The 24449-nt window shown below is 42.4% G+C and overlaps 1 protein-coding gene across 8 annotated transcripts in view; it reads left to right on the top strand.

The window, feature by feature from the left end:
* Positions 1-24449, top strand: part of ATRNL1 (attractin like 1) — a 1086620-nt gene that overhangs the window by 348265 nt on the left and 713906 nt on the right. For all 8 annotated transcript variants that reach the window (XM_073354269.2, XM_073354267.2, XM_073354264.2 and 5 more), the window contains one exon: positions 20593-20811. In XM_073354269.2, the coding sequence (XP_073210370.2) occupies positions 20593-20811 (219 nt within the window). The remainder of the gene's footprint in view (positions 1-20592; positions 20812-24449) is intronic.

Here is a 24449-nt window from a genome sequence, read left to right as displayed (position 1 = left end):
TTCAAAAGGGTTATTGCCTCCCTTTACTTACAATGAGAGTGAAGCCAGTAGCCACACGTTTAAGAACAGTCATACTACAAATACTAAAAAATAATAATAAGCAATCAGTGGTCTCAATCCCATTGAAATCAATGGGAGGCGACACCCTTTTGAAAAAGGGCAGTTCCATTTGGAATTCTGTACAATATACTTGTTGAAGGAGACATTTTTAGCTATGAAGAAACATGGAAAAAATTGCAATTAGCCATTGTTTTCAAATATACGCAATACATGAAATTTCAGTAATTTTTAGTTACAATATTAGGGAAACTGAAGCATTTATGTTTCATTGTTAAGAAAATTCAGGACCAAAAAAATATTCTGGCGCTGCACGTAATTCCTTAAAAGAACAATTTAAAGTGAATTTTAACTAAGAGACCAATTAAGCAGCTTACTTGTAAAATTGAATAAGTGCTGTAATTTTTGGGGGAGCGTACTCTGTATTCATATGTAAGAAAGTGGGTGTTTTCCTACTTTTATGTGCAAAACAGACTCATCTTTAACTATGGAGCTGTGACCAGTGCTTTCCTTAATATATTTTAGAATTTAAAAAAATTATTATCAAAAGAGGAAGTACCTATGTTTCTTTGAGTAAATAAATAAAATAAATTGCAATAGGAAAAGAACTTCTGATCCATGCACCTCTCATCCCACTGACTTTTTGTACCATTCAGTTCCACAGCACAGTGAGGGGTCTGTTGAAAAGTTAATGAAGCCGCCTCGCACCATGTTACCATTTAAACAGTTTCCTGGTTGAGGTGGCTTTGGACAGATCTGATGCTGCTTACTCTTTTCAGTCTCCCCACATGTAGATCCCTGATCCTTTGGAGTCCAGGGTTGTGGGAGGTTCATGCTTTGAGGGACAGTAACCACATCCACAGTTTTAAACTTATTTGATCTTGACCTCAAGACATATTTCCTTTTTCCCCTGGAGACTGAGCTTGTAGTTAGCATGAAAAATTAAATTATTTTAAATCCCTTGGAATCCTCATTACTGTTTTTCCACTTTTATTGTTATTCAAGATAATAATAAATGAGAGGATTAAGCAGCTGTTTTCTAGTAGGTGCAGTATTGTCTGTCTCTCAGAAGTAAATTATCTATATTGAACCTATGTTCCATATGTCTATAACACTTGTATAGTGTACTGATTTTTTTTCTTTTACATGAGCTATTTATTTTAGTCTCCTGTCATCCTCTCATTATTAGCAAGAGATTGTAGAACTTACTGTGAAGGGATTTGTGCTGTATTCATTCTCCATCCTTTCTCTCCCTCCACCCCCCCATGTTTACATTTTTAAAACCTTATCTAATTAAAATAAACCCACAGTAACCTCTATATCTATGGAAAACTATTACCAAAAATAGTTTCTAAAATAACAAACTGACAGAAGGCACCCCACATGAAACAAACTACTAAGGCAACTTCAGGTAGGGGGAAAGCCTGCATAAATAGATTAACCTTGCTGTACGCTCTGAAGGTCAAGAAACTCAGGCCAAGTTGACATCAATGAGAAGTAATTCAGAGTCAAGGGCTCTCCCTGCTTGAGGACACCATGACTGTTAACTCCTTTTTGTCAAGAACTGAAACCTCAGGCCCATGCGGCAAATGTGTCCCAGTGAATCTAAACTTGATCACCATGTGTATCTGCTCGCATTTTGTTTGTAATATTTTGAGTTCTCAGGAGGTCAGCCCCAGCTCTTTAGCAAGTCATGACTTTCTCTAGCAGTACTCTCCTACTGCTTTTGACTCCTAGTCCTCGCAAACTCTGAGTTCTCAACCCTTTTTCTCTCCCCACAGCTGGAAGTAGTTATTATAATTAAATGTCCCTAGCACCTTCAGCTGGGGTCACTAATTATCAGTCGGTTGCGAGCAAGACTGATCTCAGGTGCCTTTGCCAGCTTGTGACAAGGAGTCTTCAATGGAACAGGCTGTAGACTCCTGTGAGGGGTTTCTGCAAATTTCTCAGGTGAACAATTTATGATTCTACCAGGACTAAAGTCAGACAAATGGGAAACCTGTTAATTCATTTGAAATCATTTATGAAGTGACAGTTTTTATCTGAGACAGTTACCAGTAAATTCAGATTGATATTTCGTGCTTCTAAATTGAGTTCTAGCAATGCTTCTGAACACTATTGACAGTGTTTGGAAACATAATTGTATTATTTACAGTAACATTATATTGATGTTCTGGTACTTAACAGGGATTCATCACAATATAAAGTGTTTGTTTCCATGTTACCAAGTTTTCTCTTTTATTTCCAGAACTATTTGTCGAGTTAGTAAGGTGTCTAGGTATGTCATTTAATTGTCAAAGAAGAAAGAATATACAGTACATGGAAAGTGTTTTGATATTCTAAAGTGAAGAAAATATTACCAGAACTGCTAAAAAGTGTGTGTAACAGGATATAGGGGCACTACCTGCTTAGTGTTTAACAAGGGTTTCGGCCTTAGTTTAGGTTCCTCCCCTGCACAGATGCTCATGAGAAGGACTATAATACAACTGTTTGGTTGAGTGAGCGGGAATGCCTTTGGGAAATTAGGGTCCACATTCAAGTTTCATGGGAATAGGTTGAACTGCAAACTGGGGAATTTTGTTTCCTTTTCACCTTATATTAATGTTTTGCTTTTGTTTTGTAAATATTGTCCCTTGAAGCAACTTTGCTGGCTTCAGTTTTTTCTGCTTAACCGCTCTTCCAGCATACACAGTCGTTGAGGAAAGATAAAATAATCCGAGATTACTTTTATTATATGAATGGGACAGGCTAGCTCTAGATATACCTGGAACTTCATTTTTTAGTGTGTCTTACTGTTAAGTTTTAATTGAAAAAAAAAAACCCCATCACACACCAACTCCAAAGACACACATCCCCTCATGGCAGCACACACCCCTTCTTCACCACCCACGGAAATCCACAGAAATCTTCTAGCACAACTCCCCCATAGACACAACCAGCACCCACAATAACTACAAACATCACTCCGAAGACCAGAATGTCTGAGTCAGTGTAAAGCAATTAAAACAACTTCAAACATGGTTGAGAACTCTTTTTGTTTAGAACATCACCAGTTATCACTGGGATTCAAAGTCTGTTGCTATCCAATTTTTAAGTGCTCAGCCATTTTTGGCTTTTTTACATGCACAACTTTACGAATTAAACCCATGTGACAGCATGGGTTTACAGCTATTACTTCATTTAATAATTTCCCTGGAAGGATAAATAGGTAAAAGAGTAGGGGCCTGATTTCCACATGTGCCGAGCACCCACTTTTTCAATGGAAAACCATGGGAGCTACAGGTGCTTGGCACCTCTGAAAAACAGTCCTGATGCAATTTGTGTATTTACAAATTACTTGCATATTGCTCTTCCATGGATGTAACTTATCAGTGGGATTATGTCAAGTGCTTAATGTTACTTCAATATAGTTGTGGTTTAATAAGAAGAGAGAATGACAGAAAACTAAGCAATGTCCTCATTTTAATTATAGATAATAAAGCAAAATGATTAAAATAGACTTTAATAGTCTCAAAATTATGCTTTTTGCAGGGTTGTTGTAGTCATGTTGGTTCCAGGATATTAGAGAGACAAGGATGAGGTAATATCTTTTATTGGACCAACTTCTGTTGGTTCAGGTGACCTGAAGAAGAGTTCTGTGTAGCTCAAAAGCTTGTCTCTGTTGTCAACAGAAGTTGGACGAATAAAAGCTATTACCTTGCCCACCTTGTCTCTCAAAATTATGCTGACAGAGTCTTGTGAATTTTTTTAACCTTTTTTATAGTGATAGGAGTTGCCTTTTTTCTTAGCCATTTATTTCTTTTCCTTTTGCTTTTCCAGGAAAAAGTGGTTCAAATACCTCCATTCGCAGTTAATCATTTATTTTCACTCAAAGTTAATCGTCTTAATCTTATAACTGATTTCTAAATCTGTATGAATGCTTCTGCAGTTTATATAATTTAATTGTATTATTTTTTTCTACTGGTAAAGGATTTTTTTTTGTTCAGGAAGTTTGAAAAGATAATTGTGGTTCTTCTTTGAATGATTGTATATGTCCATTACACTAGGGGTGTGTGTGTGTGTGTCTTGTGTACTGGTGCCAGAGAGTTTTCCCTAACCATATCCATAGTGGTGGTGTCAAGGTTCCTCCCCCACTCTGAACTCTAGGGTACAGATGTGGGGACCTGCATGAAAAACCTCCTAAGCTTATCTTTACCAGCTTAGGTCAAAACTTCCCCAAGGTACAAAATATTACACCCGTTATCCTTGGACTGGCCGCTACCACCACCAAACTAATACTGGTTACTGGGGAAGAGCTGTTTGGACGCGTCCTTCCCCCCAAAATACTTCCCAAAACCTTGCACCCCACTTCCTGGACAAGGTTTGGTAAAAAGCCTCACCAATTTGCCTAGGTGACTACAGACCCAGACCCTTGGATCTTAAGAACAATGAACAATCCTCCCAACACTTGCACCCTCCCTTTCCTGGGAAATGTTGGATAAAAAGCCTCACCAATTTGCATAGGTGACCACAGACCCAAACCCTTGGATCTGAGAACAATGAAAAAGCATTCAGTGTTTTACAAGAAGACTTTTAATAAAAATAGAAGTAAATAGAAATAAAGAAATCCCCCCTGTAAAATCAGGATGGTAGATATCTTACAGGGTAATTAGATTCAAAAACATAGAGAACCCCTCTAGGCAAAACCTTAAGTTACAAAAAAGATACACAGACAGAAATAGTTATTCTATTCAGCACAGTTCTTTTCTCAGCCATTTAAAGAAATCATAATCTAACACATACCTAGCTAGATTACTTACTAAAAGTTCTAAGACTCCATTCCTGGTCTATCCCTGGCAGAAACCAGCATACAGACAGACACAGACCCTTTGTTTCTCTCCCTCCTCCCAGCTTTTGAAAGTATCTTGTCTCCTCATTGGTCATTTTGGTCAGGTGCCAGCGAGGTTACCTTTAGCTTCTTAACCCTTTACAGGTGAGAGGAGCTTTCCCCTGGCCAGGAGGGATTTCAAAGGGGTTTACCCTTCCCTTTATATTTATGACAGGTGGCCATGTCTGTGCACTGATGTCCCTTGTGTTCTGAGCTGAGGTATAAAGAGGTAGAGACACCCTGCCCCTATTTCAGTTCTTTCTTACTGTTCATTATCAGTGTTCATAGAATCATAGAATATCAGGGTTGGAAGGGACCTCAGGAGGTCATCTAGTCCAACCCCCTGCTCAAAGCAGGACCAATCCCCAACTAAATTATCCCAGTCAGGGCTTTGTCAAGCCTGACCTTAAAAACTTCTAAGGAAGGAGATTCCACCACCTCCCTTTCCAGTGTTTCACAACCCTCCTAGTGAAAACGTTTTTCCTAATATCCAACCTAAACCTCCCCCACTGCAACTTGAGACCATTACTCCTTGTTCTGTCATCAGCTACCACTGAGAACAGTCTAGATCCATCCTCTTTGGAACCCCCTTTTAGGTAGTTGAAAGCAGCTATCAAATCCCCCCTCATTCTTCTCTTCCGCAGACTAAACAATCCCAGTTCCCTCAGCCTCGCCTCATAAGTCATGTGTTCCAGTCCCCTGATCATTTATGTTGCCCTTTGCTGGACTCTTTCCAATTTTTCCACCTACTTCTTGTAGTGTGGGGCCCAAAACTGCACACAGTACTCCAGATGAGGCCTCACCAATGTCGAATAGAGGGGAACGACCATGTCCCATGATCTGCTGGCAATGCCCCTACATATACATCCCAAAATGCCATTGGCCTTCTTGGCAACAAGGGCACACTGTTGACTTGTATCCAGCTTCTTGTCCGCTGTAACCTTGTTAGCCGACGGCCAAGGATGTTTGGTGAGGTGCCAGCTATGCCCGTTTATACCATCCGTGACTTTAACCGCTAGGACGCACTGTCCCTTCGCGGCGGGCAGCCCGGGCTAGGCTGACGGATGCCCCAAGGTCCTAACCACCCGTGACTTTAACTGCTAGAGCTCAGAGCTCCTTTGCAGCGGGCAGCCAGGATTGACTGACAGGTGCCCCAAGAGTTTGCCCCGTGGAGGCGGCACAACTCAACGCTAGGCTTTTAGTACTCTCACCTAATGGCCAGGCTTTAGAGCCAAAACGGCTGAGGTTCTTTAATTGTGTTGGCTGCTTTACAGTAAACCAGAGAAAACAAGTCAGGCTTATGCATAAATGGTTACCAAAATTTATTAAGCTAGATTCTAATCATGTGGTTACAAAATTGCTAGTGCCTACTTATTTAAATGTAGAGATGTTAGACACACAAACAAGTTACAAAACTGAAGCCACAATCCCAAAGAAAAGAAAAACAAAGTATAGAGCTCTATGTCAAAATATGTGTACACTAAAGATAGGAGATCAGGTGTGGGTGCTTCTTACCCTCCTTTCATCTCTCGATTCCAGCGGTGCCAAGCCAGGATCGGTCACTCAATTCCACGAAAAGACGAATAAGGGACAAGGCGTAGGGACCCTCTTAGCTGCAGAAGCCTTGGGAGGCTGTCACTTATCTGACCAGCAGATAGATAGTGAAAAGCACTCAAAAATCATGGTGCTGTAGGTCCCCTACTTATACCTCTGTACTCCTTTATTCTCTTTCTCCTTTCTTATGCCAAATTGAGGCTGGTCTGTCGGGGTGACGCCAGCTTTTGCAAGAGTAGTTTACACTTGCAAGGGAGAGAAACAATAAGTTTCGACTACTGGACATTTCTTTTATCAGGGTAAATATTTTCCCACCTAGGATGTTGGTGTGTGTGCATCATGCTATTTAGTAGGGGCTAAGAGCCATGTCTGTCACAGGGCCTCTGCCTGCTGTGAGCTTAATCCTTGTATCTGTTCCCAGAGGCACATTGTAGCAGCACACCTGTGCTTTCACAGCTTCAAAGGCTGGGCTGGAATATATGTTAAGTGCCCTGTTCCTGCTTCCTCCTGTGTTTCCAGCAATGCTGGTCTGAGGGGGGGGGCAGCTGTCTGGCTACATTCCACCCCCTGATGCACCACACTACATCCCAGATTGCAAGGTGGCGGTGATGCCAGCACCTCTTGCCCTCCTTGGGGAAATCTAGAAATACCCAACAACCAAATTAGAGGATGAGGGTTCGCGGAATTGGTTAGGATCCCTTTTTAGCTCTAGGTATCTGATTTGCGTGGAGGAAAGAGCAGTTTGAATCAAACGCTTCATAATACATAAAGTTACACAAAAAACAATTACAATAATTAAAATGGTTAAAACAGTATTCACAACCGAATGTAAAAACGGGGAGAGGGAAAATCCCAAGTGTTGAGCTAACCATTGCATCCATGAGGTTTGTCCATTCTCAGCCACTGCATGTAAAATTTTAACTGCACCTTTAATAGCAACCACATCTTGCTCTATTTGCCCTGAATGATTTACATAAAAACAACAAGATTGGTTGATGACAGCACACACTCCTCCTTGCTGGGCTAGGGTAGCGTCCAGTGCTATTTTGTTCTGCAGAGCATATCGGGCCACAGACTGAAGTTGTTCATTTAAAAGCCCTAATGCATCAGCAGTATGATTCAGAGCAATTTCCAATTGTCCAGAAACGTTTGCTATTGCCATCTCGAGCTCAGTTATACCTAACCAAGGTATAAGTGCACGTGTAAATCGGTGAAAACCAGAGGGCCGTTCAATCAGGGGGTTGTAGGTGAACTTTCGTTTGGACCGGTGTATAAAACTTCCCAGATTTGTTATTCTGGGGGCATTAACATGAGGGTGTACTGTTAGTCCCTCGGGTACTGCATGTCCCAGTGAACACCTTCCAGTCCAACCTACAGGGAGATATTTATATGCCTTGTCCCCACAAATAAAGAACAAGCCAGGTTCTTTACTAAGAATAGGTGAATAAGGTCCTCTGTGCCACCTACCCCCCTCAGGTTTAGGTATGGGTTGGTGATATGGAACACAATATCCCATCTTAATGTTAGTACAGAGCAAAACTATTAACAAATCTTCTAAAATTTGATCTGAGCGAAAAAGTCCATTTTCATTACACTGATCTAATAAGGAGTTAATAGATTTGATTAGCAATGGGTTATAAATGTGTCCGGAACTGGGAATAAAGAACAGTGATTGGTCATACCAATCTCTGCTTTCAGGGTATCTACTCATATTCAGGGGAACAATTGTGGCATTATATATGCTAAAAAGGGGTCTATGTTCAAGTGTGCCATTGATGGGACCTTTCCAACATTTTAAAGTCCTTTTGTCGCTCATGGGTGGGTAGGTAGTCCAACCCCCACTTTTCTGATCAAATACAATTGTATGGGCACATTGCTGCTTATCTAGACTACCCATTTGTATGTCACCCTGAGTTTCAAAACAAATAGGGTATACTTCTTTAGATGATCCCGTTACATATTCCACAGGCTGTCCCCAAACAGTGCGATACCATTGTCTCACCTCCCCCGAGTCATTGCGAGGGTTGTTGGTGTACCATGCTGGTCCCCACTGAAAGATGTCGCTTTTGTTCCACCAATCATTTAGGCTGAGTGGTACAAATTCAAGTCCCAGTCCATTGGTTGAATCTAGCAAGGTGCACATCCAGCAATTTGTAGCACCAGCAGCTGAGGCGATGGTTTGGATTGCTCCCCGAAGAGGATGTTCTGGTATTGCCAAGGTGACTGGAGCCAACAGAAGGATCATGAGGGCTTGCAGGAACATATCTCTGGTGGGTCGTGTTCTAGCAAAAAAACTTATTTTAAAACCAAAAGCAAAAATTACACCTGCTATTATAAGTAATGGCAAATATATCAACAGTCCATAGTAGTCTCTAGTGATCAAACAGGTCTGCTGCATGATCCATTTTGCTGACAGGTTAGCTGGCAGGTTGCTCGGAACCATGGGACCATTCCTGCAATAAATCACATGGTCAGCCGGTCTTGGATGCGATCCAAGCCTCTGTAATGGTTATTAGCCTTTTATCAGCATTTAAGGCACTCCATACACCTTTCTCTTTATAGGCATGCAAAACGCAGGTAAAGGTTCCCAGGGCTGGGTGTTTAATCACAACAGTATCTCCGGGAGCATACTTGGAACTGTGCAGTGGTGTTCTGGCAGGGGAGATAGCTTTCCCTGTAGGGAAGAATCCCCTGCTGATTGGACTTCCTGTAGGAGTCTGTCTGTTGTTTAATCTCTGCACCACTTCGTCCAGTCTGTCTCCCCATGTGCCATCAGTAGGCTTCAAGTGATTCTTTAGCAACCCATTCCAGCGCTCGACCATGCCATTAGATTGAGGTCGATATGGAAGGTGGAAGGTCCATTGGACTCCATGGTTAAGGGTCCATTCCCTTACAAGTTTATTCTTAAAATGCGAACCATTATCTGATTGGATTTCTTGAGGCATTGGGACAATTGCTGTTAAGCGGTTTAGTCCCATAACTGTGGACAACCCTGTTGCCAATCGGGTTGGATATGCAAAACCAATCCCTGAAACAATTTCTACTCCAGTCAAGATGTATTTCCACCTCTGCCTTGTAGTGGGCAGTGGTCCGACATAGTCGACCTGCCAGGTTGCCCATAGTGTTTTTCCATCTCTTAGCCTGGCAAACCTTTGTCCTTCTGCTATATGTTTTCTAGTCTCAGCACAAATAGTGCAGGCTTGTACCAGGTCTCTAGCCTGTCTGTGGGTGATAGGCCACCCCCTGATATGTGCTTGCCGCACTAACTCATCACTTCCTGTGTGTCCTAAATTATCATGTAACCATGAATATAAGCGTTCCGATTCTACTTGTGTGGTAAAGAGCTGGGCAGCTGCATCAGCTAAATTGTTTAACTGTGCAGCTGGGGTATTATTCCTCTGATGAGCTGAGACATGTCCTATAGACAGGGGTTGTTGCAGGGCATGCTGATATAACCACTTCCAGTATTCCAGTCCCCAGACTGGTTTACCTCCTATTTCCCAGTGGTTATTTTTCCAGTTAGTGATCCACTGAGTGGCACCTGCCCATACCGCATAGGAGTCCGTATATACTGCGGTGGCTCCTGCTTCACAGGCCAGTTTAATTGCAGCCAATTCTGCACGTTGTGCTGACCCATCAATTTCAGCAGTTAGGGGTGCTGCAGAGGTGTCTGCAGGCACTGCTGTAGCTTTTCCCTTCCATTTTCCTTTTACCAGCCTGGCACTGCCATCAGTGAACCATACTCCCTCAGGCTTAGAAGGATCAAATGGGGCAGCATCCTTAATGGGAGACTGCTGTGGAGGTAGGCGGTATTCATCAGGCATTCCTACTTTCCATAGGGATTCCTGAATCATAGTGGGGTTTTGTGCAGTGTCTGCACTACCTACCCTGTGGTGTATGTAAAGTGCCCATCTTTGGATAGTCATCTTTTGTGCTACACCAGGTGGTAACTCTTTCCCTTCCAATATAGGTTTAATGATTGGAAGAGGAGTGTGAATTGTGATGTCCTTATCCTGAGTTAATTCCTCAGTTTCTCTCAAGGCTGTGTAAGCTGCCAAAAGCACCTTCTCATAAGGTGTGTAGTTAGCCTGTGACCCTTGCCATGACTTGGAACCAAACTGAATTGGTCGTCTGGGAGCAGTGTCACTGTCTTGCCAGAGAGCATAAGACATTCCAGTGGCTCCCACAGTTAGGTACAAATGGAATGGGGCTTCAGGATGTATGGGACCCAGAGCCTGATAGGTGTGTATCTCCCCTATCAGTTGCCTGAGGGCTTCCTCATGGGCAGGAGCCCATTCCCAGGCAGCACTTTTCTTTAACAAATTGTACAATGGTCTGGCTATAATGGCAAAGCCAGGTACATGTTTTCTCCAAAACCCCAGGGTTCCCAAAATCTGTCTCAATTGATCTTTACTTTCAGGGGAGGGTGCCCAATTTAGCTCTTGCACAGTGTCATTAGGCACAGACCTCCTACCTCCCATCCATACAGTACCTAAGAATTTTATCTCTTGGGAGGGACCTTGGCATTTCTCAGCTGGTAACTCTACATTAAGGGCTTCTAGTGCTCCTTTGATTTGATTCATAGCCTCCTGTACCTCTTCTGAGGTTTTCCCACCTATTAAGATGTCATCAATGTATTGCACAGTTTGTACATTGTGTGGCAGTATAAGGTCATCTAGGACCTTTGCCAGTGCCCCATGGCAAATAGTGGGTGAGTGTTTAAACCCTTGTGGCATTCGGGTAAAAGTGTATTGTACACCTTTCCAAGTAAAAGCAAATCTTTCCTGGTCAGCTGGTTGCAAAGGGACCATGAAGAACATGTCCTTTACATCTAATACTGCTAGCCAGGGTTTATCCCAGGTTTGTATGGTGTTTACAATATCTGTTATGCTAGGGACTGCTGCAGTTAATGGTCCAGTGTTACTGTTTAGCTTCCTATAGTCTATAGTGAGTCTCCATTTGCCATTTGGTTTCTTGATGGGCCACACAGGAGAATTAAAGCGAGAGTGGGTACGAATTAAAATTCCTCGCTGTTCCAAATCTTTGATCAGGTCAGTAACAGGGCTTATGGCCTCAGCTGGGACATTATACTGCTTTATGTTTGTTACTGTTGAGGGCGGGAGAGCAGGTGCGCTGCTAAGTAAGTTTACAGAATAGTGGGGAGGGCTTTCCTCTTCCAGGTGGGTGGCATGAGGAACAGAACTGACTCCAAAAGTCCATCTTTCCCCATTAATCCTTCCCTTCTTTCCTCTTAAAATGTCCATGCCCAGTATGTTGGCATTGCCCAAAATCACCTCATATTTTCGGGGCTGATGGTGGGATTGCAAGGGGATATCCAGTTTTATCTTAACTAATGGGTAAGTTATGGTACTGCCATTTACCCCTGTAACAAGTACCTGCTTTCTGCCAGTAGGTGGCGAGCCCTGAAAACTTTCTCGCTTAATCATGGACCTTTGAGCCCCTGTGTCCATTAAGAAAGGAATAATGTGTTTGTCATTTACAGTAACATGTATCCGGGGGTCTTTTGCTGTTGTTTTCTCCTCTTTGGATTTAAGCTGGTTTATTAGGAGAGGAGATTGACCCCCGCAAGCTAGTTTCCCTGCTCTGGTAACTCTTGCAGTTGCCGCAGCAATGGAGTATACCGGGTGTCTGCAGGTGGGGAAAGAGGAGAGAGCTGCAGAGGTGCACTGGGAGTAGCATTAGTTGTCTCCCAGTGAGCTCTTTTAAAGGTGGTGAATAATTTTAGCCGCTCTGTGGGCAGTCCATTTATCACATCTCTGGGATAACCTAAAGCCAGACATTGTCTCCACAACTTGGCTCTAAGCTCCTTTTCCTCCTGGGTTGGCTCTCGCTTGTTTTTATGTCCTTTAGATGGTGCCCCCTTGTTTCCCTGAAGGGAACGCATCTTAGCTTTGCCTGTCAGTGCTCTGATGTCTCCGAATTCTCTAAAGTATGACACCAGAAGGTTTAGCAGTACCCGAAAGGTACTGTTATGTGCTGCAGCTTCTGATCTAAGGGACAGTGCCATAGCCCTGTGGTTACTCGGAACTCCCTTAAGCAGGGGTCTGAGATCATCTACATCTACCTGACCCTCCCATGGGCTTTCATAGGCTAACTCTTGAGGGTTTTGGCCAAGCACGCTAATAACAGTCACAGTTAATAGAGCTGTTTTTACCTCATCTATGTTGGTCCAGTGCATTACTGGGGGTTCATCTCGGTCTGCTGGGTAAATTCCTCTTGCCCATTGACAAGCCAGAGACCAAAGTGTTTTAGGGGTGTTCCCCTCTGAATGTTCCAGGAATATTCCTGCACCTAAGTTAAGGCGCTCAGTTTCTTGGGCTGTCAGGCGTATATATCCACCCCCAGTGTCCCAGAGGCGGACCAGCCACTCTATTATACCTTCCTCAGGCTTTTTAGCAAAATCTCCCTGGATTGTTTTTAACTCCATGGGAGTATATTGGCGGGTGGTAATTTTGGTAAAGTGTGTTGGAGCTTTACTCCCTTTTCCCTTTTTACCTCCCTTCTTTGTTTTTGAAGAGGTGGATGGATAATTGTCATCCCCTTCTTCATCCAGCTCTGCCCCACTCAAATTTTCCTCATGTTCTTCTGATTTGTGATGTGTGATAGCTGGTCTTAATTTTACAGAGGGACCTTCCTCCTCAGAGGAGGGGGACTCATCTGCTGAATCCCAAATGTCTCCATCCCATTCCTCAGGGTCTAGCCAGAGAGCAGTCTCAACTTTAGCCCGGTTGATACTGCGTGTTTTAGTCTCCAGCTTTTCCCTTCGTTCTATCCCTTCTTTCTCAATTAAGGGAAGTAATCTTTTCTGAAGATGTACCATATCCCTATTCAGTGTTCTTACTCTGGTATCTAAATTCTGGCATTCCTTGCGCAGTGTGTCCCCTTCCTGTTGTAGCCTATTAAATTCTATTGCCAGACTATGATACTCCTTACAGGCAGCTTGCCAAATATTAGTAAGCAGCCATATACAAGCACCTTTTCCTTTCCCTTTCTTCATCTTGCAGGCAGTTCTCCAGTTACAGAAATGCTGCCAGATCTCTGCTGGTTTTCCCCAATATTTCTCCAGCAGTTCTTTGCTCCACAGAGGATTTCCCCATCCCTCTTGGGTCAAACTTTTCTCTAGCTCAGGGAATTCTGTGGTGTTTATCATGACTGGTTTCATTGTGTTACTGTAGTGCAGCCTATATCACAATCCTGTTTGTGACGCCAATTTCTGTTAGCCGACGGCCAAGGATGTTTGGTGAGGTGCCAGCTATGCCCGTTTATACCATCCGTGACTTTAACCGCTAGGACGCACTGTCCCTTCGCGGCGGGCAGCCCGGGCTAGGCTGACAGATGCCCCAAGGTCCTAACCACCCGTGACTTTAACTGCTAGAGCTCAGAGCTCCTTCGCACCTGTCAGTCAATCCTGGCTGCCCGCTGGGAAGGAGCTCTGAGCTCTAGCAGTTAAAGTCACGGGTGTGGAGAGGCTCTTAGTGCTGCCATTGGGGCACCTGTCAGTCAGTATTGACTGCCCGCTGCGAAGGAGCTCTGAGCTCTAGCAGTTAAAGTCACGGGTGGTTAGGACCTTGGGGCATCCGTCAGCCTAGCCCGGGCTGCCCGCCGCGAAGGGACAGTGCGTCCTAGCGGTTAAAGTCACGGATGGTATAAACGGGCATAGCTGGCACCTCACCAAACATCCTTGGCCGTCGGCTAACAAACCTCTAGGTCCTTTTCTGCAGAACTGCTGCCGAGCCATTCGGTCCCTAGTCTGTAGTGGTGCATGGGATTCTTCCGTCCTAAGTGCAGGACTCTGCACTTGTCCTTGTTGAACCTCATCAGATTTCTTTTGGCCCAATCCTCTAATTTGTCTAGGGTCCTCTGTATCTTATCCCTACCCTCTAGTGTATCTACCTCTCCTCCCAGTTTAGTGTCATCTGCAAACTTGCTGAGGGTGCAATCCACACCATCCTCCAGATCATTAATGAAGATATTGAACAAAACCGGCCCCAGGACTGACCCGTGGGGCACTCCACTTGATACCGGCTGCCAGCTAGACATGGAGCCATTGATCACTACCCGTTGAGCCCGACAATCTAGCCAACTTTCTGTCCACTTTATAGTCCATTCATCCAGCCCATACTTCTTTAACTTGCTGGAAAGAATACTGTGGGAGACCATGTCAAAAGCTTTGCTAAAGTCAAGGAACAACAGGTCCACTGCTTTCCCCCTCATCCACAGAGCCAGTTATCTCATCATAGAAGGCAATTAGATTAGTCAGGCATGACTTGCCCTTGGTGAATCCATGCTGACTGTTTCTGATCACTTTCCTCTCCTCTAAGTGCTTCAGAATTGATTACTTGTGGACCTACTCCATGATTTTTCCAGGGACTGAGGTGAGGCTGACTGGCCTGTAGTTCCCCAGATCCTCCTTCTTCCCTTTTTAAAGATGGGCACTACATTAGCCTTTTTCCAGTCGTCCGGGACTTCCCCCGATCGCCATGAGTTTTCAAAGATAATGGCCAATGGCTCTGCAATCACATCCGCCAACTCCTTTAGCACTCTCGGATGCAGCGCATCCAGCCCCATGGACTTGTGCTTGTCCAGCTTTTCTAAATAGTCCTCAACCACTTCTTTCTCCACAGAGGGCTGGTCACCTCCTTCCCATGCTGTGCTGCCCAGTGCAGTAGTCTGGGAGCTGACTTTGTTCGTGAAGACAGAGGCAAAAGAAGCATTGAGTACATTAGCTTTTTCCACATTCTCCGTCACTAGGTTGCCTCCCTCATTCAGTAAGGGGCCCACACATTCCTTGACTTTCTTCTTGTTGCTAACATACCTGAAGAAACCCTTCTTGTTACTCTTAACATCTCTTGCTAGCTGCAACTCCAGGTGTGATTTGGCCTTCCTGATTTCACTGCTGCATGCCCAAGCAATATTTTTATACTCTTCCCTGGTCATTTGTCCAGTCTTACACTTCTTGTAAGCTTCTTTTTTGTGTTTAAGATCAGCAAGGATTTCACTGTTAAGCCAAGCTGGTCGCCTGCCATATTTACTCTTCTTTCTACACATCAGGATGGTTTGTCCCTGTAACCTCAATAAGGATTCTTTAAAATACAGCCAGCTCTCCTGGACTCCTTTCCCCCTCATGTTATTCTCCCAGGGGATCCTGCCCATCAGTTCCCTGAGGGAGTCAAAGTCTGCTTTTCTGAAGTCCAGGGTCCGTATTCTGCTGCTCTCTTTTCTTCCTTGTGTCAGGATCCTGAACTCAACCATCTCATGGTCACTGCCTCCCAGGTTCCCATCCACTTTAGCTTCCCCTACTAATTCTTCCTGGTTTCTGAGCAGCAGGTCAGGAAGAGCTCTGCCTCTAGTTGGTTCCTCCAGCACTTGCACCAGGAAATTGTCCCCTACACTTTCCAAAAACTTCCTGGATTGTCTGTGCACCGCCGTATTGCTCTCCCAGCAGATATCAGGGTGATTGAAGTCTCCCATGAGAACCAGGGCCTGCGATCTAGTAACTTCCGTGAGTTGCCGGAAGAAAGCCTTCTCCACCTCATCCCCCTGGTCCGGTGGTCTATAGCAGACTCCCACCACAACATCACCCTTGTTGCTCACACTTCTAAACTTAATCCAGAGACTCGTTAGGATATAGATATTCAGGCCTGTCTGTAAAGGCATGTACTCCAAGAATTTAGGTGTTTTCTTATCACTTGGCTAGTTAGAGGTATAAAAGAAAGAATCAAAATCACTGTCTGCCAGTGTAAGGTCCTTCTCTTACTGTGACAGTCTGAGGCCCTGTTCTTAGGCTAAGGCCTTTGGCTAAACAGCAGAGGCAGCCATAAGCTGGGAAGCGACCGGTCACATCCTCGCATTCCAAACTAGTCACATTGAAATAAGGTGCTATTGGGCCGTTAGGAATACAATCCTGTCCTGATAGTGCCTGTCACCTCCAGAGAAAGGGAAGTGCCTGGAAAATGTAAAAGGAAACTTAGTTTGATAGCATCCTGTCTGGCAAGAACTCACTTATCAATAGCTGGGATGTGAAATCCTCACTTCTGTATTGTTTTGTCATTATAGTTCCCACTTTGCTATTGTTTGTCTGTGTAATCTCTGTCTGGTTCTGTGATTGTTCCTGTCTGCTGTATAATTAATTTTGCTGGGTGTAAACTAATTAAGGTGGTGGGATATAATTGGTTACATAATCATGTTACAATATGTTAGGATTGGTTAGTTAAATTTCAGGAAAATGATTGGTTAAGGTATAGCTAAGCAGAACTCAAGTTTTACTATATTGTCTGTAGTCAATCAGGAAGTGAGTGGGTGTGGGGAGGGGAAATGGGAACAGGGAATGGGGGTAAGGAAATTGGAATCATGTTTGGCTAAGGGCAGGAATGGGAACAAGGACACAGGTGTAAGGCTCTGTGGTGTCAGAGCTGGGAAGGAGGACACTAAGGAAGGAAACTGGAATCATGCTTGCTGGAAGTTCACCCCAATAAACATTGAATTGTTTGCACATTTGGACTTCGGGTATTGTTGCTCTCTGTTCATGCGAAAAGGACCGGTGAAGTAAGTGGGTGAAGGAATAAGTCCCCTAATATCTTGGTGCCGGTGACTGACTCGGATGCATCACATTGGATAGGTGAGTGGCAGCCTGTAAGTCCCCCTCCCCAACAGTCCACGCAGCTGCTTGGAGGGGATATCGCGAACTCTTGTGATGGTAGTTGCGGGTTCTGGCAAGCCAGGGTAAAGGATTTTTTGGATAAATGGATAAGGAAGAACCAGGGCCCATACCAGGTGCAGGGGTCAACCTGGGATGAGATTAAAAAGGAAATGGAGGAAGTGTTAGGGGACCCAGAGGGATGGGGGGTGGCTGAGGAGTCCACCCTCCTTGGTATATGGATACTGTTCCTGTTTAAATAGAAGCAGGAAACTAGTCAGGACCGCAAAGTTCCACCAGTCAGATTCCAGGACTGGAGTCTCCTGTCAGAGTTGAACTTCTAGTTCTGGTAACTGTTAGCAGGTCATGAGGTGGTGGGTTGGAACTCCTGAGGGCCAGACTCTTTGGTAGCGCTGACAGGGCCTGGGCCAGAGCCCAGTGAATTGGAACAGCCCTATCAACTCGCACCCTGCATTTCAAAGGTCTTAATCCGCTGACGACTAGGCAATGCTCCCCACAAGTGACAATCATCACAGGGGCCCATCTCATGTATTAAGATAAGTGGTGCAGACTTATCCACTTCTTCAAAAGTTTTATATCAGCCATAAGTAGACATGGATGGACAGATGTTTCATTCTGTAGGATAGATTATGCTCAAAACCTATCCGTTTATCTTCGAAGTACTCTTTGCACAAATGGCAGAGTGATTATAATGATGAGCACTATCTTACATAATTTATATATCAGTAAACTAACCCATAAGAGAACAATACATTCTTTACTCTGGCTCTTCAGTTGAAGGCCAGAATTAAAAATCAGCATGCAAGGAAATATGCTATATATTATTTGAGCTTCCATTTTTTGCCTTTCAATAACCTAGGAATTAAGTTTTTTGTTTTTTTTTTAACAGCCCATCTCAGTTCTTGTCTGTATGCATTCTGGTTCCTATCTTTGAAGGGGGAGTTGGACTAGATGATCTCCTGAGGTCCCTTCCAACTCTGATAGTCTATGAGACTTGAACATTCTATAATGTTGCTACACCCTAATGTATGGTTGAATGGGTATGTGTTTGTGAAGGATCCTCGTAACTTTTCCATCAGGATAGATTCATGATGGGAAGGGAAGGGACCAAAAGGAGGAATTAAAATTTCTAATGAAACCAAGAGGTTATTTGTAAGTTAGAGAACTAAAGGAAATAGCGGTGGAAGCCCTTGACTCTGGGCTATGCTTTCCCCTGTTCATTCATCAAAACCAATTTGTTCATATTCAGAGTGTAGTGTAAAGCCTATTTATTTACAAAGGGTTTCACCTGATTTCCTTGAAGAAGAGTTTTGAGAGGGTTTCCTTGAAAGAAAAGGTTGAGTTTATTGTGGTTGGAGAAACTTTTCTTAGTTTTTGCCATTGTGTTAATTTAGTTTTAAATTGTTATTTTGTATATGTATATGCCCTTAAAAGGTTTTGATAGTTGCACTTTATAAATTTAAAAATAAATACATCTTTGTTAAAATCCTTCAGTGTAACCCTGAAAGAAGGCAATTAGCTATTTGTAGAAGGTTTGAAGGAGGGCAATTGTCGCATTTTAATATTTTTAAGATATAAATTGTAGCGGGGGTGAAACACAAACTGGGACTGTGAACTAAAAGTCTCCAAGCAATTTTTAATGACATCTACACAGCAAAAAGAAAAGGAGTACTTGTGGCACCTTAGAGACTAACAAATTTATTTGAGCATGAGCTTTCGTGAGCTACAGCTCACTTCAAGCTCACTTCACTACAGCTCACTTCAGCTCACTTCACAAAAGCTCATGCTCAAATAAATTTGTTAGTCTCTAAGGTGCCACAAGTACTCCTTTTCTTTTTGCAAAGACAGACTATCACGGCTGTTACTCTGAAATCTACACAGCAACGCGCCTGCACCCCCCCCCCCAACAAAACTGAACAGCAGCAAGTTTTCAGAGCCTGGGTCAACTGACTAAGGCTTATGAGGCTTGCACTGCTGGGCTAAAATAACAATGAAGACATTCAGGCTCAGGCTGAAGCCCAGGCTCTGAAACCCAGCAAGGGGGGAGGGTCTCGGAGCCTGGGCTCCGGTCCAAGCCAAACATCCACACAGCATGAGCCGAATCAGTTGATGTGGTCTCTGAGAGTCTCTGCTGCAGGTTTTTTTTTGTTTTGGTTTGTTTTTACTGTGTAGATGTACCTACTGCGGTATTGTTTTCTTAAAAAAACAAAAAACAAAAAACCAGTAACTTCAGAACATGAACTTCTGTTTGTTCTAAACTGGGTATTCCACATTTGAGGAAGACTGCTTGTGGGAGACATGCTCATTTTAAATTAAATGAAAGGATGCTGTGTAGAAATTTTTTTTAGAGGTAAAGATTTATAGGTAACAGCACAGTTGAATAACTCAGTTGATGACAATGTGGGGGAGAAAGGGAGATTTGATTTTTAGTACCCAAGTAAATGAAAGCTGACTTACTGTTACAGAAAAGAGACAATAAGATGGAGCTTCATTAAAATGAAATGCAATTCTGATCTGTAGTTTGAGAATATTTTTTTAAATGAATATTTCATGGTATGTCTCAGAGATTATCATTAGGAGTCGGCAGAGTGTTTAGTAAAAAATCCAAAATACTCAATGTTCTTTGGTAATTGAAGCTCAAAATAATTTATAGGTTTGAGTCTGAATGATCACAATTTGAACATTTCCCTTCGTGATTTGGATCAATAACCAGAATTTGTTGCAAATTTGATTCTGTAGTTTTCCTAGTCAGCCAAGACCTTGATCCTACAAACATGCATGTGCTTAAGTCTACGCACATGTGTATCAATGTAAATGGTTGCATGATCTGGAGCAAAGTGTGTGTATAGCTCTATTGAGTATTGGTAGAGAGAGCTGAAAATTGATCCTCTGCCTCTCTGTCTTTGGATAGCTGCAAGACTTCCTTTTGCTGCATAGTTACATAATCCTCATGTGGCTTCTATGAGCGTCTGGTTCAATGAAGTAGGGGATAGCCTCTTGCTGTCACCCTAAAAAATAAAATAAAATCTTCTCTTGCTGCAAGGGCACCTTTTTATTATTTTTGCTGAATCCAGTTTCTTTAATCCACCGCATTTTTTGCCCCTTGATCATTACTTAGAATTTGAGCGGGTTTTTTATTGTGCAGATTATTTCTGTATTCAGTTTGCTGTGGTGTTGTACAGCATTTCTTTTCTTTTCTTTTTTGTAATTATCTGTTTTGATGATCACCTTCATTTTGCTGCCTCCCAAAATACAATTTTTAAAAAGCATTGTTACTGACCAAGCATGGAAATGTTCTTTCCAAAAGATTTTTGGAAAGTTATGAGTCTGAGAAGAGAGTATAATAGAATCTATTTACCCTTTTAAATGTACTAGTAACCTTGTATAGTACACATCTTTTAAAAATTGCATTAATATTATGTTTTGTATAATACAGCTCAAAACTGCTCTGGATTGAGGACCTGTGGGCAATGTTTGGAACAGCCTGGATGTGGATGGTGCAATGATCCCAGTAATACAGGAAAAGGGCATTGTGTGGAAGGATCTTCAAGAGGGCCAATGAAGCTTGTGGGGGTGCACTCCAATGAAATGGTTCTTGACACTAATCTTTGTCCAAAAGAGAAAAATTATGAATGGTCTTTCATCCACTGTCCACGTAAGAATTTCTGATTTATTTTATATTTTGACTTTTTTTTCTTTATTTGAATAGTATGTATGAGCTCTTAATGTCAAATGAGAGCTACAGCATGTAAGGTTTTGATTGCTTTTCTATTTATATAGGTACACAAACAATACCAAAAATTATTTTAAATAACATAATTAACATTTATACAGGGTCTTACTGCTGACACCAGTGCATGTTTTACCTCATGGAAGTCCGTTTGCTGTGGGATTAGGTGCTTTCAACAAATGGCAATAGGCGGTTCAAGATGAGATGCCCGTATAGTATGTAGAGGTGACCTAATAGTGATATGCATCTGAAGTTCTTTGGCTCCACTGCATCCTTCACCAACTTCAGGACTGTCACAACATGTGCTCGTTGCAACATCTTGGACACTTTGTATGTGGTTAAGCATGTGTGAAACAACTTGAGTAACCAGTTCTTTGTTGCTTGTCCAAAGTGTTGGATTTGTTCAGTACAAATGTCATCTAGATTGGTGGGTTTACCATTTCTGAGGACATTAATTCTGGAGGTTAATTTGGTCATTGTGTACTATGTCCCAAAATTATAATTCTGTTGGTAGTCTTACCACTTACACAGTGCCTTGGGTTATTTGTTCAGTGTCCTGCCATTTTCTGGGATGTGGTATGCAAAGTGGTTTGCAGTAATGTAATAGTGTTGCTCTGCCTTCCTTGGATAATTGTTAAGTTTCCAGATGGTTATCCATGATTTCTTGTTGCTGTGGATCATGTCCTTGCTTTCAATTAGATTCCGCTATGACTTCTGTTTTCCTCCGTTAGTGCAGAGACCAGTTCTTTACTGGCTGCAATGGTATCCTCAGCAAATGGGTCTGCTTCAAACTTTTACTTGTATTTTGTGTGTCAATTTTATAACTCAGACGTTAGTCCTGGCATGTAGTTTGTTCTGCAGTCTCATGGAAAGTGCTTCTTTGAGACAGTGTGCACCACGATGACAAACTGGTCATAATTTTGTGCTGTTGGTTTGATCTTTCTTACAATGGCATCAAGGTCATTGGTGAAGCTCTTCCTTTCCACTTTCTTAAAATTAAAATGGAGCCAGAGTGGTACTGAGTTTGGTATTATGGCTTCACTGATCTGTATGGCAATGGGCCAGTGTTGTGAATGTGGAATCAGACTCAAACTAAGTTTGTTATATGAACCAACTATGTTGTTGCTGCCAAATGCCTTATCAGGATTGTAGCACCATTTCCATCGGCTGCTGTTGAAAGAACTTGTGAGTTTGTGGTCTTGAATTAAGCTCAAGTGGTGCATATCTGTCCACAATTCAACTAGTTCACCATTTTAATCAGTTATACTATAGCCCTATTTGACACCATCACCTGCATTTTGTCATGTTCGAGGTTATGTGGGCGAGTGAACTTGAATTGTTTGCATGGTGGTTTGTAGCCAGATATGATATAAATGTCACCAGTGTCTACCGTCAAGACTTCAATGTAATTCTTATCAGTCATAAATGTTGTGTTGATGACAAGATCAGGTTTGATGAAAATGGTGCTGCTATATTACTTGTGTGATCTTTCAGTGGTCAAGTTCATCTTGAGTATCTTTGTTAATCTCTCTGCATTTCTCCTGGAGACATAGCAGATGGCAGTTGTTGTCAGCACACAATTTGGCTATAAGATGTTGTTTGGCACCTGAGAGTCCTTCAACATTTTATGATATTGTTAGTGCCAACCCTGATGAGGACCCTTCTGAATTACACTGATCACTCGGTCTGTGTTCAGTTATACTGGTGACTCTGTTGGTTTGCAGGCATAGACGTATTCTTTGGTTATATTATAGTGGTAGGTGTTCTGCAGGATTTTTGTTATGGAAGAATGTTACGCACTGTGAAGCGGGAGGAGGTGGGGGTGGAAACGATCCTAGATCTTGCCCTGTGATGTCACAGTTTGGTTCTGCGGGCACCCCACCCTCAGTTCTATCAGGGTTCTTGGAATAATTTGCTCAAAGACCAGAATACTTAAAGTACAAGTATGTGGGGTCGTATATATTATGTCTTCTCAAAATACAAATTCTTTGGCCTCTGAGTTCCAAACCTTGTTTACCCTTAGGTCAGGAGACTAACAACCTTCCTTCTTGAGTCCTGTCCTGTGATTAGGGCCAGCTTCCTCCAGTCCTCCACTAGCCAATTTAGAGTTAAACAAAGGAAAAGTTTAATATATTCTTAATGCCGATGAGTTACGATAAACTAGCTCTAAACAGCCACACAATGAACTACAGCAGGTGCACTCTCTATAATACAACAAGATTCCATTCAATTTTCCTGTTTTCACATGCTTAGAAACTTTTGTGCTGAAATTCTGCCTGAAGGTGCATATTTTTAGAAAAATTGAGGAAAGATTGGTTGATCAATTATGGATTTTCAGAAGAATGAAAAATACAAAACTTTTCTCCATTGGAAAGAAGGGTCATTTTGAGGGGTGGAAATACCTAAGAAACAACAGAACTTTGAAATTTCAAGCTGCGTATGTAATTAGGCCTAAGTGAACAACTTATACCTTTTTAAATATGAACAAAATCTTTTAAAAATATTATGAAAATGTGAGACTGATGCTTCACAGTAAAAACTTGTTAGCTAGCATGTAAAAATAGAGGCAGTGCACATGCATACTGAGGAAGTTAACTGCACAGATATTTGGTTATAAGAATTTACAGGCACATCTGCTGAAGCAGGAGGCAATTGTAAACTCAAGAGGTTTCAAAGCTTCACAGCCAAGAGTGCTATTGGTTGTTGCACAGTAAATTGCTAAATTCCTACTCTGCAAACCTGTTAACTCTTAAGTGAGAATCCATGTAATTTATCTATTTATCTATTCTATTTATGAATACCAGTCACCATAGCATCTAGATGCTGAACTCAAATAACAAAAGCAGGAGAAGTTTTGAAATGGATTTTAATTGGACTTTGCTCTTGTCAACCGAGGGTACAGCTACACTGCTTAAATTCATTCCCTCTTTTTCTCTTCTTTCTCTTTATTTTGTCTTCAGTTCCTGTTATTAGGAGTAGAGTGATACAAAACGAGTATGTTTTATGCTGGATTCTGAAAACATTCTCATAAGGGGCTCATTGTTATCTCTTTCAGTAGAGTACTCCACAGCCTGGTGCCCAGTAGCTAAGATTGTTGTGCTTCTGATTCTACAAACATTTTACCCTAATATTTTTGGTTTCTGTAACCCTTGACAACTTTGCTTTCTTGGTATGGAGAGGCAATCACTTAAACAGCCAGATTGAGGTTCTTGAAAATTAGAACCAGGATTTTGAATTTTACCCAGAAGTGAACAGGAACCAGTGGAGTGAGCTGGGTATTTCTGCCTGCATTGCCTCCATCTCTGTATTGTGTCCTAGGTATTTATAGATGTATCCTTACACCACCTTTGGAAGTAGAGAAATATTATTCTCATTTTCCAGGTGGACAAACCGAGACACAGAAATTTTGACTTGTTCAAGGTCACTCAGGAGGTCTGTAGCAGACCCAGGAGCTGAATTCATCCTTAACCAATAGATCGTCCTTTCCCATTAAACTTGCTTTTTGTGACTGGTCTTGCACAAGTGTAGTTTTTGATTGGGCCTAAATAGAGGGAGCTAAAGTT

This window comes from Lepidochelys kempii, chromosome 7 (genome assembly GCF_965140285.1).
Source record: "Lepidochelys kempii isolate rLepKem1 chromosome 7, rLepKem1.hap1, whole genome shotgun sequence".
NCBI classification, from domain to species: Eukaryota; Metazoa; Chordata; order Testudines; family Cheloniidae; genus Lepidochelys; species Lepidochelys kempii.
The sequence above is the reverse complement of the archived record's forward strand: the minus strand, read 5'-3'. Positions and strand labels throughout refer to the sequence as shown.